General features: G+C 53.6%; 1 protein-coding gene across 5 annotated transcripts in view; it reads right to left on the bottom strand.

Moving 5' to 3' along the window:
* The window catches only part of DNMT3A (DNA methyltransferase 3 alpha), a 109,825-nt gene that overhangs the window by 39,107 nt on the left and 54,806 nt on the right, over window positions 1–15,912 (bottom strand). For 3 of the 5 annotated variants that reach the window (XR_010136322.1, XM_024242369.3, XM_024242368.3), the window contains exons 4-6: window positions 10,528–10,798; window positions 3,592–3,635; window positions 3,030–3,176 (exon numbers count right to left, since the gene is read on the bottom strand). Coding sequence is in view for 4 of the 5 variants with exons in the window: in XM_024242369.3 (XP_024098137.1) it covers window positions 3,030–3,176; window positions 3,592–3,635; window positions 10,528–10,798 (462 nt within the window). In the remaining variant the exon portion in view is untranslated. Of the gene's footprint in view, window positions 1–3,029; window positions 3,177–3,591; window positions 3,636–4,157; window positions 4,216–5,307; window positions 5,423–10,527; window positions 10,799–15,912 lie in introns of those variants that run through there. The other 2 variants (XM_054548283.2, XM_054548284.2) reach the window with 2 other exon arrangements.

Here is a 15,912-nt window from a genome sequence, read left to right as displayed (position 1 = left end):
CATATGTTAGAAAATGTTCATGAGTTTTACAAAGTCTGTTTTGTTTTTTTGAGATGGAGTCTCATTCTGTCACCCAGGCTGGAGTGCAGTGGCACAATCTCGGCTCACTGCAACCTCCGCCTCCCGGGTTCCAGTGATTCTCCTGCCTCAGCCTCCCAAGTAGCTGGGATTACAGGTGCCCGCCACTATGCCCAGCTAATTTTTGTATTTGTAGTAGAGATGGGGTTTCAACATGTTGGCCAGGCTGGTCTCAAACTCCTGACCTCAGGTGATCCACCCGCCTCGGCCTCCTGAAGTGCTGGGGTTACAGGTGTGAGCCACTGCGTCCAGCCCAAAAAAGTATTTTTAAATTTTAGTAGAGACCTAAAATTGAGAAAATGTATCTATGATCTAATTTTTCCTGGGAGTTGAGGAAAGAATCCTTTTTTCACTGTAACTGAGGGCAGGCCTCCATATTGCTTCTTCAAGGGAGCAGAGTTTGAGAATCACGGAATTTCTGAAAGTTCTTCCAGGTCCTAAAAGTCATAGTCTAAGCTTCTTGCCCCAGGGCTAAATGAGAACAGAAACACTTCGCTCACCGAACCAGGAGCTAAAAAGCAAAGCCCCTGTTTCCGGGTTGCAGGGAACCCAGGAGTGCAGCAACTGACTTGGAGAGAAGAGCCCCATTCCTGAATTTCCACCCCAAACACAACATTCCACACACAGGGGTAAGTGCGTCTCCTCCCAGACCTCAGACAGGCTGCCCTTTCTCCGGGCTCTTCCGGGAAAGTAATTTCTGCCTTCCTGGATCCCAGAGGAAAAGAAAACAATCAAGCAGCCAGAACCCCCACCCTGTTCTGCACTTTCTCTTTTTTTTTTTTTTTTCGAGACGGAATTTCGCTCTGTTGCCCAGGCTGGAGTACAGTGGCGCAATCTCGCCTCACCGCAACCTCCACCTGCCGGGTTCAGCAATTCTCCTGCCTCAGCCTCTTGAGTAGCCCGGACTATAGGCACACACCACCACACCTGGCTAATTTTTTGTATATATATATATATATATATATATATATATATATATATATTTTTTTTTTTTTTTTTTTTTTGAGACAGAGTTTTGCTCTTCTTGTCCAGGCTGGAGTGCAGTGGTGTGATCTCAGCTCACTGCAACCTCCACCTCCCGGGTTCAAGTGATTCTCCTGCCTCAGTCTCCTGAGTAGCTGGGATTACAGGCGCCTGCCACCACGCCCGGCTAATTTTTTGTCTTTTTAGTAGAGACGGGGTTTTGCCATGTTGGGCAGACTGGTCTCGAACTCCTGACCTTAGGTGATCCACCCGCCTCAGCCTCCCAAAGTGCTGGGATTACAGGCATGAGCCACCACGCCTGGCTAATTTTTTGTATTTTTGGTAGAGACAGGGTTTCACCAAGCTAGCCAAGCTGGTCTCAAACTCCTGACCTCCTTTCAGCTTCCCAAAGTGCTGAGATTACAGGTGTGAGCCACCGCGCCTCGCCTCTGTTCTGCACTTTCTCTAGAGAAAGCTCTCACACAAAGGTGAACAGACGAACAGGGCCGCCTTCCCCTGGAGGCCTGGGGTAAAGACAAAATGAGAGCTGAGTTCACGTGAAGTGCCCCACGTGGTGGCAGTTTCCTCTCTTTTCCTGTGCAGCTAGGTCACCACCCACTTCTCTTTGTACCCGGTCCTCTACTAATCAAACATACAAGACAGCTCAAAAATTGCGCGTGGCGAGTTGATTTCCCTCCTCAGTCTTTCAGCCTCCATTTTCTCACCTCTCTGCATGGCTGAAGCCCTCCACGGGCTGTTCCCACCTCCCCGACCCCCACAGAAGCTTCTCTAAAAAGTCACCAGCTCCTTTCCAGGTTGTCCAACGCCATGGGCATGTCTCAGTGAATTCAGCTTTCCCTAGGGCTGGGCAGCCACCCTCTGGGAAAACCCCGTGCTTCCCCAGACACTGCTCTGTCCTGCTTTCTCCCTCAGTCCCCACTGCCTGCCACTCCTCCTCTCCATGTGGCCCAGAAATGTCGGGGTTTTCATGGACATGTTCTGAGACTTCGTCTCTCCTCCCTCTCCCCTTGCTGAGCCCTTAAGTTCCCATGGATTTAAATGCCAGGGTTCTGCTCTCAACGCCCACCTCTGTCGCCCGTACTTCCCTACAGCCCAGACTCCAGGCACCTGGCATCTCACACGGAGCCCTCAATTCCCACCTGTCCCAAACTCATCCTCCCCTGGGTCTTCCCATCTGAGCAAATGGCACAACCATCACCAGGTGTTCAGGCCAGACCCCTGGGAATCCTCCTTGAGTCCACCAGTTCCCCTCCCCTCCGGTCCATCAGCAAGCCCTAGCTATTCTAGCTCCAAAATACACCCCAAAGCTCTTCTCTGTCTCCACTGCTGCCTCTCAAATCCACATCACATCCTTCCTGTGCACAGAAACCTTCTATGGCTGCCTGGTATTGTCAGAAGTAAGCCAGCTTTTGGGCAGACCTGCAGGGCGCCCTGATGTGTGGAGCCCCGCCTGCCTCTCCGGCTGCATCTGGCCCTTTCTCCTTTGCCATTTCACCCTGGCATACAGTTTGCCAAACAAGTCAAGGCCTTGCTGGTGCTGTTTCCTCTGCCTAGAACACTCTCCCTGACCCCACTCCTCACAGAGCCGGCTCTTCAGTTCCTTCAGACCTTAACTGAAATGCCACCTCCTCCAAGAAGCCTGTCTTGACCATTCCAACTAAAGCAGGACTCTGCTAACTTCTATTTCAGCCCCTTGTTTCTTTATGTTCTGCCTGTCTCCCCCATCGGAATGTCAACTCCATGAGGTCAGGAACCGTATACGCCCAGGGTCTAGTACACAGCCAGGTATACGGTAAGTGTTCAATAAGCATCTGCTGAAGGAACAGATGAACCAGTCATCACTGCCTAGAGATTAAGCGGCTCCCAGTAAGTTCTAAGGGTTAGCCTGAAGGGGAAACTGAGGCCCATCACTTCTGGTTTTCCAGTTCTGCAGGACAGGCTGGGGCCCAGGCCAGAAGGCGCCTCACCTCCCTTTTCCAGCGTGCCAGCCACTCGTCCCGCTTGCGCTTGCTGATGTAGTAGGGGTCCCCCGCCTGGAAGGTGTGCCTCGGCATGGGCCGCTGACGGAGGCTGGACTCCCAGCCCAAGCCACCCCGCAGCCGGCCCCGGGAGCCCTAGGACAGAGAGACAGACATCAGGGCATTAGGGTGGGCACTGACGGACCCACCAAGGAGGCACTCGCCTCAAACACAATGTCGACACTGGCTCCTGGCCAGAGAGGGCGCTCCTGGGAGTGCTGGGCAGGCCCCGTGTGGGCTGGAGGAGCGAGGGGCATGTGTGGTGGTGGTGGGGGGGGCGCACCTGGACACAGCCACAGGCCACGAAGGCAGGCGTCTGGCCTCTGGAGGGGGATGAGCCGGCTGCCTTGTTGGGGGACTTCCAACCTCCACACCCACTTCCTCTCCTTCCCACAGAGGGATGTGTAAAGAAGGAGGAGGGACCCATCCTCCGCCCCCTCACACACACTCGCCACCCGTGTCCTTCTTCTAGAATCAGGATCCACAGAGCCCCTGGGGGTGGAACACTTGCCTCCATTTTCATGGATTCGATGCTGGTCTCCTTCTGTTCTTTGCCTGTGGAGAGGGAAGAACAAAGGGACCAGTTCGTTGGTCGGCAGAATTACTGGAGTGGCTCACAGGCCCCACCTTGTGCCTGGGGTCCCTGTCACAGGGGATGGGGGTCCTCTGGCCGTTTAGCTGTTCATGTGTTAAATATGATGGCCCACCACATGCCAGGCACAGTGCTGACCCTGAGGACCCAGCAGGGCCTAGGGCAGAGAAAGAACTCGGGCAGGGGCAGGCCTTGAGGCCCAGGCAAGAGGGAACACGAGGAAATTCAGAGCTGGGTTTCTGGCCTGTCAACTCTGTCTCAGTTACACAGAAGGGGACTAAAAATACCCCCATTCTGCTGCTCCCAGGCAAGAGACCTCCTTCCCCAGAGGAGGATCAGGAAGGCAGAGGGGGTGCGGAAGGCAGAGGGGGTGCAGGAAGGCCTGGGCCAGAGGGCCAGCCTGAGCAGCCTCCCTGGCCCTGCAAGGGAGTGTTTGCAAAGAGGCCTTCTGGGCATAAGGGCATGTACTGGGGGGCGGTGGGTACCGGGCCAACTGGAACAAGACCCCGGTGAAGCAACTTCCTCTCTACGAGACTCAGTTTCCTCATCTGGAAAATAAGGATGCTGGATGCGATTTCCAAGGTCCGCCTGCAGGTCCAAATATTATGATTCTATTACTAATCTCATTCTCCGGCCCTCCACTCCCTGCCCCACACTCAGGCCCCTGAGCTCAGCCTTTAATCCAGAAGACTTGAGTTTGGATTCCAGTGTGACCTCTGTAACCTCTCCTGCCTGTTTTCCCACTGAATCAAGGTAGATAAATGTTCTAAAATCATTAGGTTATGGTATTAAGTGCCTACTGTGGGGCCTGGCATACTGTAGGTGCTCAGTACATGTTGGTGTGGTTCTCCTTCCCTATGGATTCATTTCCTCTACTGGGCCCTGATTCCAGGTCCAGGCAGGGAAGTCTCAACTTCCCTATTAAGACCTTGCCCTCTCCCTGTGCTTGTCCAGGCCCCCAGCATGAGGGGAGCTGCGCTCCTCCCAGGCATCCCCCTGCACTCCCCACCGGGTCCTCACCACCCTTTCCAGGCACCCCTTCCAGGCCCAGCGCCCCGGAGGCTCTGGGGCTGGCTGATTCTGCCTCCCGTAGCTTCTTGCTGGAGGTGGGGAAGTGAGCCCTCCTTCCACCTTGGGTCCCTGAGCTTCTTTGTCGGGAGCCGACAGCGTATCGGGTCTGGGCCCACTGCAGGAAGGTCACTAAGGCTGGCTCATGGTAGCTTGGGGTGGGGGGAGACAAAGAGCCTGAAACGGAAAAAACAGCCCCGACTTCATCTCCTGGCTGTGAAGCGGAAGCCAGCCACAGTGTTCACGCCGCGGGTCCTCAGCCCGGGAGGCCACTCCCTTCCCTCGTGACAGGGGGGTCCTGGGCTGGTTTTGGGCTGGCCCGGGCGCCCAGGACAGCGCTGTCCTCGGTGGTTCTGTCCCGGGTGACAGCGACTCCTGCTAGCTAGGCCCGGGAGCACCGGGGGAGGGAGGCAGGAGGGCCGCCGTGGGTGCGGGCCTGGCGCCGGGCTCAGCCCGCGGGGGCCGCGTGGGCGGGGACGGGGCGTCTGTCGCGGGCACCTGTGCGCGTGGGCGGGCGCGCACTCGCCAGCGCTTTGTTCGTGACCGGCCTTTTAAGGGCTGTCTCACCCATCTTGTCTGGCTCTGCCTCCCTGTTTCCTTTCCGTCCTCTCTCCCACCACAGCCAGCTCCCCACCTTTTTCGCGGGGGCCCCCTCCAGCCTGTCCGGGGCCTCCCCGCTCCCAGGCCAGGGCTTCCCCCTCCTCTCAGACCTCGTCGCTCTGCCCGGCGAGGCCCCGGGCTCCCAGCAGGGGGCGCCTGCCCGCGATCAGGTGGCGGCCTGGGGGCGGCCTGGCGGTCCCGGCGGACCCTGACGGCGGGGCTCCGGGGCTCGCGGTGGCGCTGGGAACCACTGTGACAGCCCTGCGGCTAGGGCGGGGAGTGGAGGACCCCTGGGCTGACTCTCGGACCTGGACTTGGGCCTCCCGACTGCATTTTCTCCCCAGTCGGCTTTAGAACCTCAAACGTTTCCTACTTGGGACCCTCCATGGCATTTAATTACTGTTACGGATAATTATTTATTCATTAGAATATTAGAAAATCAGGGTTGAAAGGCTTTGCAGAGATCATTGAGTACTTGTTCAGCACTTAAATTTTGCAGAAAGCTGAGACCTGGGGGGGTGGAGTGACTTAAGGCCAGAGCTGAGATGAGCTTTTCAGGGGTCCGGATGCCCCGGCAAGCTCCCTCTCCGCTACACCACTACTGTTATTTCTCGATGTGACCGCCTTCCTAATTTCCCAGCCCCCCAGGCTCCCCAAAACAGAACGATTTTTCCTTATGCAGTTTCCAACTGGCTTCTTTCTGGAATTTTCTCCCTGACAGACTCTGCGCATGCCCACTTAAGTGATCACACACACACACACGCACGCACGCACGCACGCATGCATGCACGCTTTCCAGCCTGGCCGGGCCGCCTCGGAATGCGGCACTTGTCATGAGTCAGGGAGGGTCAGCTGCTCTCTCAGTACTGCCTATGCAGCCCAACTACTCCTGGCCCAGGCCCAGGGTCACCGCCAGGGCCAGGTGGTTGTGTCCTTCCAGTGTGGCCCTGACGGGCCCGAACATGACCCTAGTGCATCTCAGGACCTGGGGGCAGGGGAGGCCAGGGTGCTTCTAACACTCGTCTCTTATTCTGAGCTATACTCAGCCAGAGGCCACCCAAGTTCTCTTTAAAATGAACTCAAATCTCCACGACCAGGCTGTAGCCAGGTTTACCTCAGAGGGCAGTCACTGGCCTGAAAAGGGGCCCTATGCTCAGAGTAGAGAGGGGTTTTCTGCTGACCCTAATCCGGTCTCTCACCAGTTGCATAATCTTGGGTAAGTAATTTAACCTTTCTGAAGCTTCAGTCTCCCCATCTGAAAAATGGGGATAATAAGAGTCTTCCAGGCTGGGTGCAGTGGCTCATGCCTGTAATCCCAGCACTTTGGAAGGCCAAGGTGGGCGGATCACCTGAGATCAGGAGTCCGAGACCAGCCTGGCCAACATGGCGAAACCCTGTCTCTACTAAAATTACAAAAATTAACCGGGCATGGTGGTGGGCGCCTGTAATCCCAGCTACTCGGGAGGCTGAGGCAGGAGAATCGTTTGAACCTGGGAGGTGGAGGTTGCAGTAAGCCAAGATCGTGCCACTGCACTCCAGCCTGGGCGACAGAGTGAATGAGACGCTGTCTCAAAAAAAAAAAGTCTTCCTCCCATGATCACACATGGGGCATAATACACAGCAGAGCTTCTGAAACTTTCATATACATGGGAAGCATGAGGCCCTCTTTAAAATGCAGATTCTGATCCAGCAGGTCTTCAGTGGAGGCTGGAATTCTGCATTTCTAAATTCCTGGGTGCTGCCAACGCTGCTGGTCTATGGAACACTGTGAGTAGCGAGGAGAGAGAATGCCCAATACAGTCAATACTCAGTAAGGGAAAGCTACATCGCCACTGCCACCTGAATCATCATCATTATGGCATTAATGCTGGTGGGGGCAGAAGCAGACCCAAGACAAGCACAGGCCTGTCGGGTGTTGGCTCCTGTCCCTATCACTCATCTCATCATCTCCCGTCTTCCTGATTCTTTCTCCTGGCTGTACTTTCAGCACATGCTCAGGCTACAAGAAACGCTGCCTTAAAAAGTCTGTTTTTGCTGTACAGGAGCTAATGAAAGGGGTTCCAGGAGAGCATCCCCTGAAAAGAGATCTGGAATAAGGGGAACTGAAAGGAGACCACGGCCGAGCCACATCCTCTCCGGGACCTTAGTCTCCTTCCTTATCTGAATCAACCAGCTGAGCATGTGTTCTATGTCAGCTGACTGCTGGAACCGTGACCAAGCCTCCACACCCTGATTAAGCCACTGCCCATTGCACATTGGCAGAACCTAGGCCACTGCCCACCCCGCAAGGTAACATCTCACCAATTTCAGCTTCCAGGCAGTGCAGTGGCCTTCAGGGATCATACCAGCTCTGATCCCTGCCAGAATCTATACTTCCTGGATAGCTGGGGCCACACAGGAGTGTACCAAGGCCAAAGTTTGGCTTTTTTTTTTTTGGTTTTTTCGAGATGGAGTCTCACTCTATTGCCCAGGCTGGAGTGCAGTGGCGCAATCTTGGCTTACTGCAACCTCCATCTCCTGGGTTTAAGTGATTCTCCTGTCTCAGACTCCCGAGTAGCTGGAACTACAGGCATGCGCCACTAAGCTCAGCTAATTTTTTTTTGTATTTTTAGTAGAGACAAGGTTTCACTGTGTTGGCCTGGCTGGTCTCGAACTCCTGATCTCAAGTCATCTGCCCGCCTGGGCCTCCCAAAGTGCTAGGATTACGAGTATGAGCCACTGCACCCAGCCTCAAGGCCAAATTTTGGAGGTCAAGGAGACTTAAAGAGTTTTTGCCCACCATACTCAGCACTAAGATTCTAAGGAAGATCCACCTGTCTGAAAGTCCCAGACCCAGGAATCATCCTTGACAGCATCTCTCCCTCACCTCTCATGTTCCTGGCATTTGTCCCCTCCCTTCATCTCTGCTGCCATCCTGCTCATCAGCCCCTCCGATGCCATCCTGCTTCCCAGCTCCTCCATTCCATCCCAGGATCCAGATGACATAGTGAGCTTTTCAAATTGCAAAGCTGATTACATCACACACACTGCCCACCCCCCGCCTCCCCACCCCCTGCCTCCCTGCATCCCGCCCCCCCACCCCCACCCCAGCAGCCACCTTGAAGGCCTGGCCTGTCTGCCCCAGCACTTTCCACACCCTTCTTTGCTCTCTGCACTCTAGCCTTGTGACATCTATCAGTTCCCTGGGTGCCCTGCTCCCTCCCACCTGGGAGCCTTCTTCCCTGTTCTCACTCTCTCCCTCTACCCCTCACCCAGTGGACTCCCTCGCCCTTCAGCTCGGGCTGGACAGCCCAGGCCAACTCAGGTTCTTCGTTGCAGTTCCCCTGGACATGTCTCACTTCCCTTAGAGCGCTTATCTCCATGTGTAATCTCATCTTTTTAAGCGTGGATTTCTCATTAATGTCTGTCTCTCCAGCTGACTGTGAGGTCCTTGAGGGCAAGAACCAGGTTTTTGTTCATAACAGTTTCCCCAGTCCCTGGTATGGATCCTAACACACCCTGAATGGGTGTTTTAAGAAACACCTGTTGATTGATCGATGCAGGAGCCCTTGAGAACAGCTAGAAATGGAAGTAGGGAAATCCCAAAGTGAAAACAAACCCTCAAGGCCAGAGAACAGCTTTGGGGCTATGGCTCCATGCTGCAGGGCAGGAAGGAATGCCATGACCCTGGGTAGCAGCTCGGCAGGAGTCATGGTGGGGTCCTGGGAAGCGAAGTCAACTGCAGTCAGCCCATGGGAAGCACCACATTTGGAAGGGCAGGGCTGATGGGTTCTCTCACACACCTGGCATTGTTAATGGGAAGGATGGTGTCTTCTCCCTTTCCTCATCTGTTTCACTCCTCTCAGGCCCTTCCCACTCCCGGGACGTATCAGAATATGTGCAAGAGGCCCAGACAGTTCAGGACCCGTCTCCGCACCAAGCCCCATTCCAGGACGGCAGAAAATAGTAGAAAGGCACAAGACCAGGATTGAATGAGCCCTGGATCTGCCGCTTAAGGTTTGGGCTCCATGAACAAGTCACATCATTGCTTTAAGCCTCAATATTTTTCTTCTGAAAATGAGGATAATCATATATCTTGAATGAGATTGTTAGAGGAGTAAATAAAACAACTAATACAGATTCCCTCTGTAGTGTTCTGCACATAGTGGGAGCATCGTGCATATTTGTTGAATAAAAAATGAATAAAAGCTTCTTAGTAAGTTTGGAAATTTGTATTCTGGAAATGTTCTCTATCCTGCATGAACATTAGGTTGGATCCATGCAAAATAAGTTATGCCAATTAATCAATTTACTCATTCCATCATACACGCTTGGAAGGAAGACTTTTTGAAATTAAAATGCACATATGCAAAACAACCTGGCAGGGCCCTGGGAGGATCAAATGTGATAATGTATGAGAAAGCGCTTTGTAAACTGTGAAGCCCTGTACAAATGCTAGTTGTCCTCATTACTAACATGTTTACAGCTCGGTTGGCCCTGAAATTGCTGGCTTAACCTGAAAGAGAAAAGTGGGCAACTTTCCAGGCTTCCAGGGTTAGGCCAAAAAGTCCCCAGATGAAGAGGCCTGGGCTGGGCAGTACGCAGAATACAATCACCCAGCCCTCTCCCCATGCCACTGTCACAACCAAATTTCCAGTCAAGGCAGCCCAACTAGGGTGGGCTCAGGACCAATGCACTCAGGGAGGCAAACAGGGTATCTGCTGCCCTTGAGTGCCCAGGCCAGAGGCTACAAATACAGCAATCCCCAGGAGCTGCAGGGCACGTGGGAGAGTAAGCAGGTCAGGTAGAGCTGCAGAAAACTAAGGCCCATAACCAGCCACAGAAGGCGATGGAGGGACCGCCATTATCTCAGTCTAGCAATCGTTGGCGTTATGAAAGCCTGCTGTTGCCAGATCTAGCTTTTTTTTTTTTTTCATGAGAAGCCAAAACTCCAGATTTTTATGTGAAATTTTTTGATTTTTAAATACTGGCAACTAATTTTTTAAATGTTTAAAACACTCTATGGGCCAAATAAAACATATGTGCAGGCTGCATCCAGCCAGTAGCCTCCAGGCCATAGCCTTGGCAAGCAGACCTTTAGCCACAACCCAGACCATCCTTCCTGGGACCTGCTGGAGACCCAAGTCCCTGACTCTCAGGGTATGCTGGTGGGCCCAGAAGAGGCTGCCCCTGGTGCTGAGGACTCACCCGCTTCTGCAGGGGCTCCTCGGCCCTCCTTGGGGGTGCAGCAGCCATTTTCCACTGCTCTTGAGGCTTCGGGCAGGGTCTCAGCTGCACCCTCTCCCTCTGCTGGGGCCCCGCCCTTCTGCCCCCCAGCAGGGCTCCCCTCCTCTGGCTGGGGCTCACTCCGCTTCTCCAAGTCCCCATTGGGTAATAGCTCTGAGGAGCCTGAGTCCTGGGCCATGGATGGGGACTTGGAGATCACCGCAGGGTCCTTTGGCGTGTCACTGCTTTCCACCTGCAAATGTAAGAAAGATACACAAGAGGAGGGTTAGATCAGTGGGCTTAGCCTGTTTTGGATCATTGACTGCTCTGAAATTCTAGAGAAGGTTATGCACTTTCTGTCCAGAAACTGTGTTCATATAAACCTTCATGCAAACAGATACATTCACAATTTTGCTTCCAACATCAAAGGATTCCTGGGCTTGACCCCTTGAAATCACGAGTCTGTGGACTCCAGCTTAAGAAACAGGAAAAGAATCCAAGCAGGTTTGCCAGCCTGGTTGCACTTCTCAAGGGATCTGCTCCCCCACCCCACCACCACTCACTGAGGTTACATAGGACGTCCAAGCCTTCTCTGCAGCCCCTGTTAAAAAAGAAATGCTCCGGCCAGGCGTGGTGACTCACACCTGTAATCCCAGCACTTTGGGAGGCTGAGGCAGGAGGATCACCTGAGGTCAGGAGTTTAAGACCAGCCTGACCAACATGGAGAAACCCTATCTGTACTAAAAATACAAAGTTAGTTGGGGATGGTGGTGCATGCCTGTAATCCCAGGTACTCGGGAGGCTGAGGCAGAAGAACCGCTTGAACCTGGGAGGCAGAGGTTGCAGTGAGCCGAGATCACGCCATTGCATTCCAGCCTTGCGACAGAGCAAGACTTTGTCTCAAAAAAAAAAAAAAAATGCTCCTTGTGCTACCCATAATCCAATAAGAACCCCCCCTCCCTCAGAAGATTCCAGTGCCACCAGATCAAGTCTGGGACTCAGGCTGGTCTGACTTTTGTGGTCAGTGCCCTCCCAGCTTTCCTCTTGGTCTCTTGAGGCATGAGAGTCTAAGGAGGACCCCCAAAAAAGCATTCTGTGGGCTCATAGCCTAGCATAGCCTTCTCCCCTGGCCTGGGCCACCCCAGATTCTTTCAGGCACTCAGACCCAGAAGAGCCAAGGCTCTGGCAAACAGTTTTCAGGCTCTGCAACAACTCTTCCTGAGCACCGGGGTCTCTCATTCTCCCTTCAAGGGAAATCATTTCTTTATCCCCTAGAGTCTAAGAACTGAACTTGCTAAGGTTCCAGGTAATAAAAATCAAATAAAGAATAATCCTGGCTGTCTGTGTGTGTCACTGCGCAGTGGACAAATCTCCTCACTTACTACCTTCTCAGAGTTTCTCAGCCTCCCTGGGAAGCAGGTGAGGAACCTGAGGCTCTCTGGAATTTTGTGATTTGCTCCAGGTCACAGGCTTTGCAAGGACAAAGCAAGAGCAGGAGAGCCGGGTGCCTGCTGTGTGCTCTGCTGTGTATATATATTCAGTCCTCAGCCATCCAGAGGCAAGTGGGCCAGGACACCTCAAGAAGAATGGAGGTGTCCAGCGTGGGACAGGAACAGGCAGGGGTCCCCACGGCTCGGCACTCTGCCACACCCACAGGCACCAGGCTGCACTCAGCAACTCTGCCTATTTGGCTCCGTATGCAGAACACCTACCCAGTAGAAAGGCAGGGACAGCATCAGCTCAGCAAGCCTCAGATAAGGAAGGCACTGCTCTCAGCACCTCAGTTTCCCCACCTGTCAGGTGGAGATGACTGGTCTAGACCAATGGAGATTTTGTCTTTCTTGTCTTTTTTTTTCTACTTATAAAAGTCAGACATATATATCATAAAAAAATCAAACTATAGCCAGGTGTGGTGGCTCACGCCTATAATCCTAGCACTTTGGGAGGCTGAGGCGGGCTCCCTCACATATCACCTGAGGTCAGGAGTTTGAGACCAGCCTGGCCAACATGGCAAAACCCTGTCTCTACTAAAAATTAGCTGGGCGTGGTGGCACATGCCTGTAATGTCAGCTATTTGGGAGGCTAAGGCAGGAGAATCACTTGAACCCAGGAGGCAGAGGTTGCAATGAGTTGAAACTGCGCCACTGCACTCCAGCCTGGGCAACAGAGCGAGAGTCCATCTCAAAAAAAAAAAAAAATCAAACTATACAAAAAAAAATGAATAATGCTAAAAGGTTAAAGCTCCTATTTCAGCTCCCTACCCCCAAAATCTCTCCCCTAAGGTACCCATTATTAACAGTTCAGTGAGCATCCTTTCCAGACTTTTTCCTATGCATCGACAATCATGTGTAAGTTACATGTTTATACATATGTATTCATATACACATTCAGATCCAGAAATGTTTTTTTCCAAAAGGGTATCATACTAGTCGTAATGTTCTGCAACTTGCTTTTTCACTTAACAAGCAGAGTGGGCATCCCTCCATCCCAGTGCAGATGGATCTGGATGCTCCAAAATGTATGCATGCCGTTCCCCGATGGTGGGCATTTGGGCTGATTTGCTTTTCGCTGCAGTGAACACCCTTGCACTTACAGCTCTGTACAGCTGCGTGTTTCCATGGGACGGAGTTCCAGAAGTGGTCAGGCCAAGTGAAAGGGCCTGTCCAGCTAAATGTGCAGAGATACTGCCAAATTCCCTCCAGAGTTTCCCACCACTCAAGTGCACAGCCTGAGATAGCACTGGGTCCCCAGCCCCTCCCCTGCAAAGCCCTGTTTCCAAGGCTGCTTTTGCTCTAATGGTCTAGGACTTGAACTCTGAACCCACTGTTATTTGGCCAGGAACCCCCAGAGGTGGCAATTAGGGACAAGAGCCTTGGGAAAACAAAAACAAAAACAAAACCAGAGTCTTCTCAGGTATGCTTTCCTCCCTGGACGGGGACCTGGGCACAGGGAGCAGCCGGAGAGGGAGCAGAAGGAACTGCAGGGCCTGCCAAGCTCCTTTCCTGCTGCGCAGGGCAGCTGGGCAGGCCTGCTTCCAGGAGGGAAGCACCCACAGAAAGCTGCATGTGTGTACTCCTCAGCAGTTGGAGGCAGGGGGCTGCAACGAGAGGAAGAGGAGGTGACTGGTAAAAGCGAGAAGTCCTCCGCTGCACTTGGGGGCTTGGGCTGATGCCAGCAGAGCCAGGAAGGCCAAATCCAGGAAGGAAAGTGGAACGGCAGACCCCTGCCTATCGCCCCTGCCTCCATCCTGTGTGTCAGGACCCTCCCCAGAACTCAGAACACCTCTCCTCCCTCCCTGCTTAAGCAAAGAGGGCATTTCCAGCCTAGAATGGTCCTCCCTGGTGTAAACCCTGTCTGTCACCCTTCAAGGCTCAGTCATGAGCCTCAGCAGCCTGAAGAGTGGAGTGTACCTCTGCACTGCAGCCACCTTCTGGGGTCCAGCTGTTCCAGGTACCCCAAAGCCCCCAACATGGCACTACCACGGAGGTGTGCGTGGGGTCCTGCCTGGCCAACTTGAGCTCAGAGCCAGACTTATTCATGGCTGCGTCTTCCTTTCTTCTCATCATTTGCTGCCCTGCAGACACCTCAGATTGGGGCAGGCTCTGAGCCCCGCAAAGCTGCTGGAGGCAACTCCACTGTCACTCACTTCCTGCCTGGGACCACATGGCCTCCTCTCATGCTGGGACTCACTTCCTGTTGACTGCTGGCTCCGTAGCATAGAGACCTATGAGGGCCGGCTCTGAGGCCCAACACAGTCCCAGGCTCCCGACCAACCCAGTCATTCATGCACATGAATAAGCCCTGCCCTGGCCTTGCCCACAGACCCCAGTCTGCGACAGCACCAGATGCGCCATTCTCCCAGAGATGCCCCCAAAGCCAGGTGGGAGCCGGGCATGCTGGGCAGATGATGGGCGAGTGGGGCACGTTGCACATTTCCAGCCCTGGGTTAGCTCACCCGCTGAAATCCCCACTCCCGCATCTGGTCCACACCGTCCTCTGCCCAACCATCCCCTCCTGCTCACCTGCTCTCTCAGGTTCTGGATGAAACGATTCAGCCAAAGTTCTGGGATTGGGGTGGGGGCAATGACTTCTGCCATGCTCAACCCTTGATTCAGCCTACCAATCAAGAACTCCCTCAAGCTAAGTGTGGCCCCTCAATGGGGCTCTCTGGGGCTCAGGGTAACCAGCAGGACAAAACCATCCAGAGGAAGGAACAAGGTCCCAGTCAAATGGCCTGAAGCAACTGTCCAAGTCTCTGGGGAAGAGCTGGGTGCTCACTGAAGGAGCCATCCCTGGTGAGAAGGGCAGAAACCTCAGCCTGGAAGCCCAGGAGGGAGGGGTACCCCAGCCAGGCCTGGCCTCTTCTGCCCCCAACTCCATGTCCTCCTCCCAGCCACTCTCCTCCCCTCCTTCCCCCTGTCTCCACAGCTTGTTGACCTCTGGAGGGCAGAGACTTTGCTCGATCCGGCTAGACTTAGCAGGGAGTGGGGCACCTGACAGGTGCTCAGACAGTATTCACAATTGATTTGTAAATGGCAAAGACAAGGCTAAAAGTGAGAACCTCCTGCACTCAAGCTAGAGGGAGTTTCAGCTTTGCTGCCATGTCTGTTAAACAATCTGCTTTTGTTTGCTTTTATTTTGACAGTCGTCTTGAAAGAGACACAGCACACCCCCGAGACACTCATGTTGCCCATTATCTGGGAGAGGGCTGGGTTGGGGGTGCCGACCATCCTAGAAGGCACCACCAGCAGGTGCAGCTGCAGGTGACAATTTCAGAATGGGAAAAGCCGCAGTAAGTACCCATCACTTCTCCTCCTGTGGGGGGCCAGATGGGGGCCACAGGAGGGTCATGAATCTAGTATCATTCTAGATTTCAGTACAGCTTGGTCCTATCACCTACTGTCCACCTACCCCCACCCGGTATGTCTCACTTTGGGTCTTCAAATCCTGCCCACCACTTCCTGGGGTCCCTCCGAGTTTGCCAACCTTCGCTTTCCTTCTGGGCAGAACCCCCACCCTGCCTCCGGCTTTTCCTCAGTCGTCTCCTGTGAGCAGCTTTTTGAGGCAGGTTAAGACCGTAGTTCTCAACTGGGGCGATTTTGCTACCTCCCCACCAGGACATTTTGGCATGTGTGTGACGACGTTTTTGGCTGCCACATGGTTAGGGTGAGGTGCTGGCATCTAGTGAGTAGAGGCTAGGGAAGCTGCTAAACATCCCACCAGACAGAGGACAGCCCCCCAACAGAGATTTAGTCCAGACAAAATGGCAATAATGTCTTTGAAAAACCCTGGGCTGAGGGTAGGGGCAAGGACAGGGACTGTCTTTATCTAAGGAACGCTTTTTTTTTTTGAGATGGAGTTTCGCTC

Source organism: Pongo abelii, chromosome 12 (assembly GCF_028885655.2).
Source record: "Pongo abelii isolate AG06213 chromosome 12, NHGRI_mPonAbe1-v2.0_pri, whole genome shotgun sequence".
Classification (NCBI taxonomy): Eukaryota; Metazoa; Chordata; class Mammalia; order Primates; family Hominidae; genus Pongo; species Pongo abelii.
Note: the sequence above shows the minus strand (reverse complement) of the source record. Positions and strands in the feature narration are given on the sequence as shown.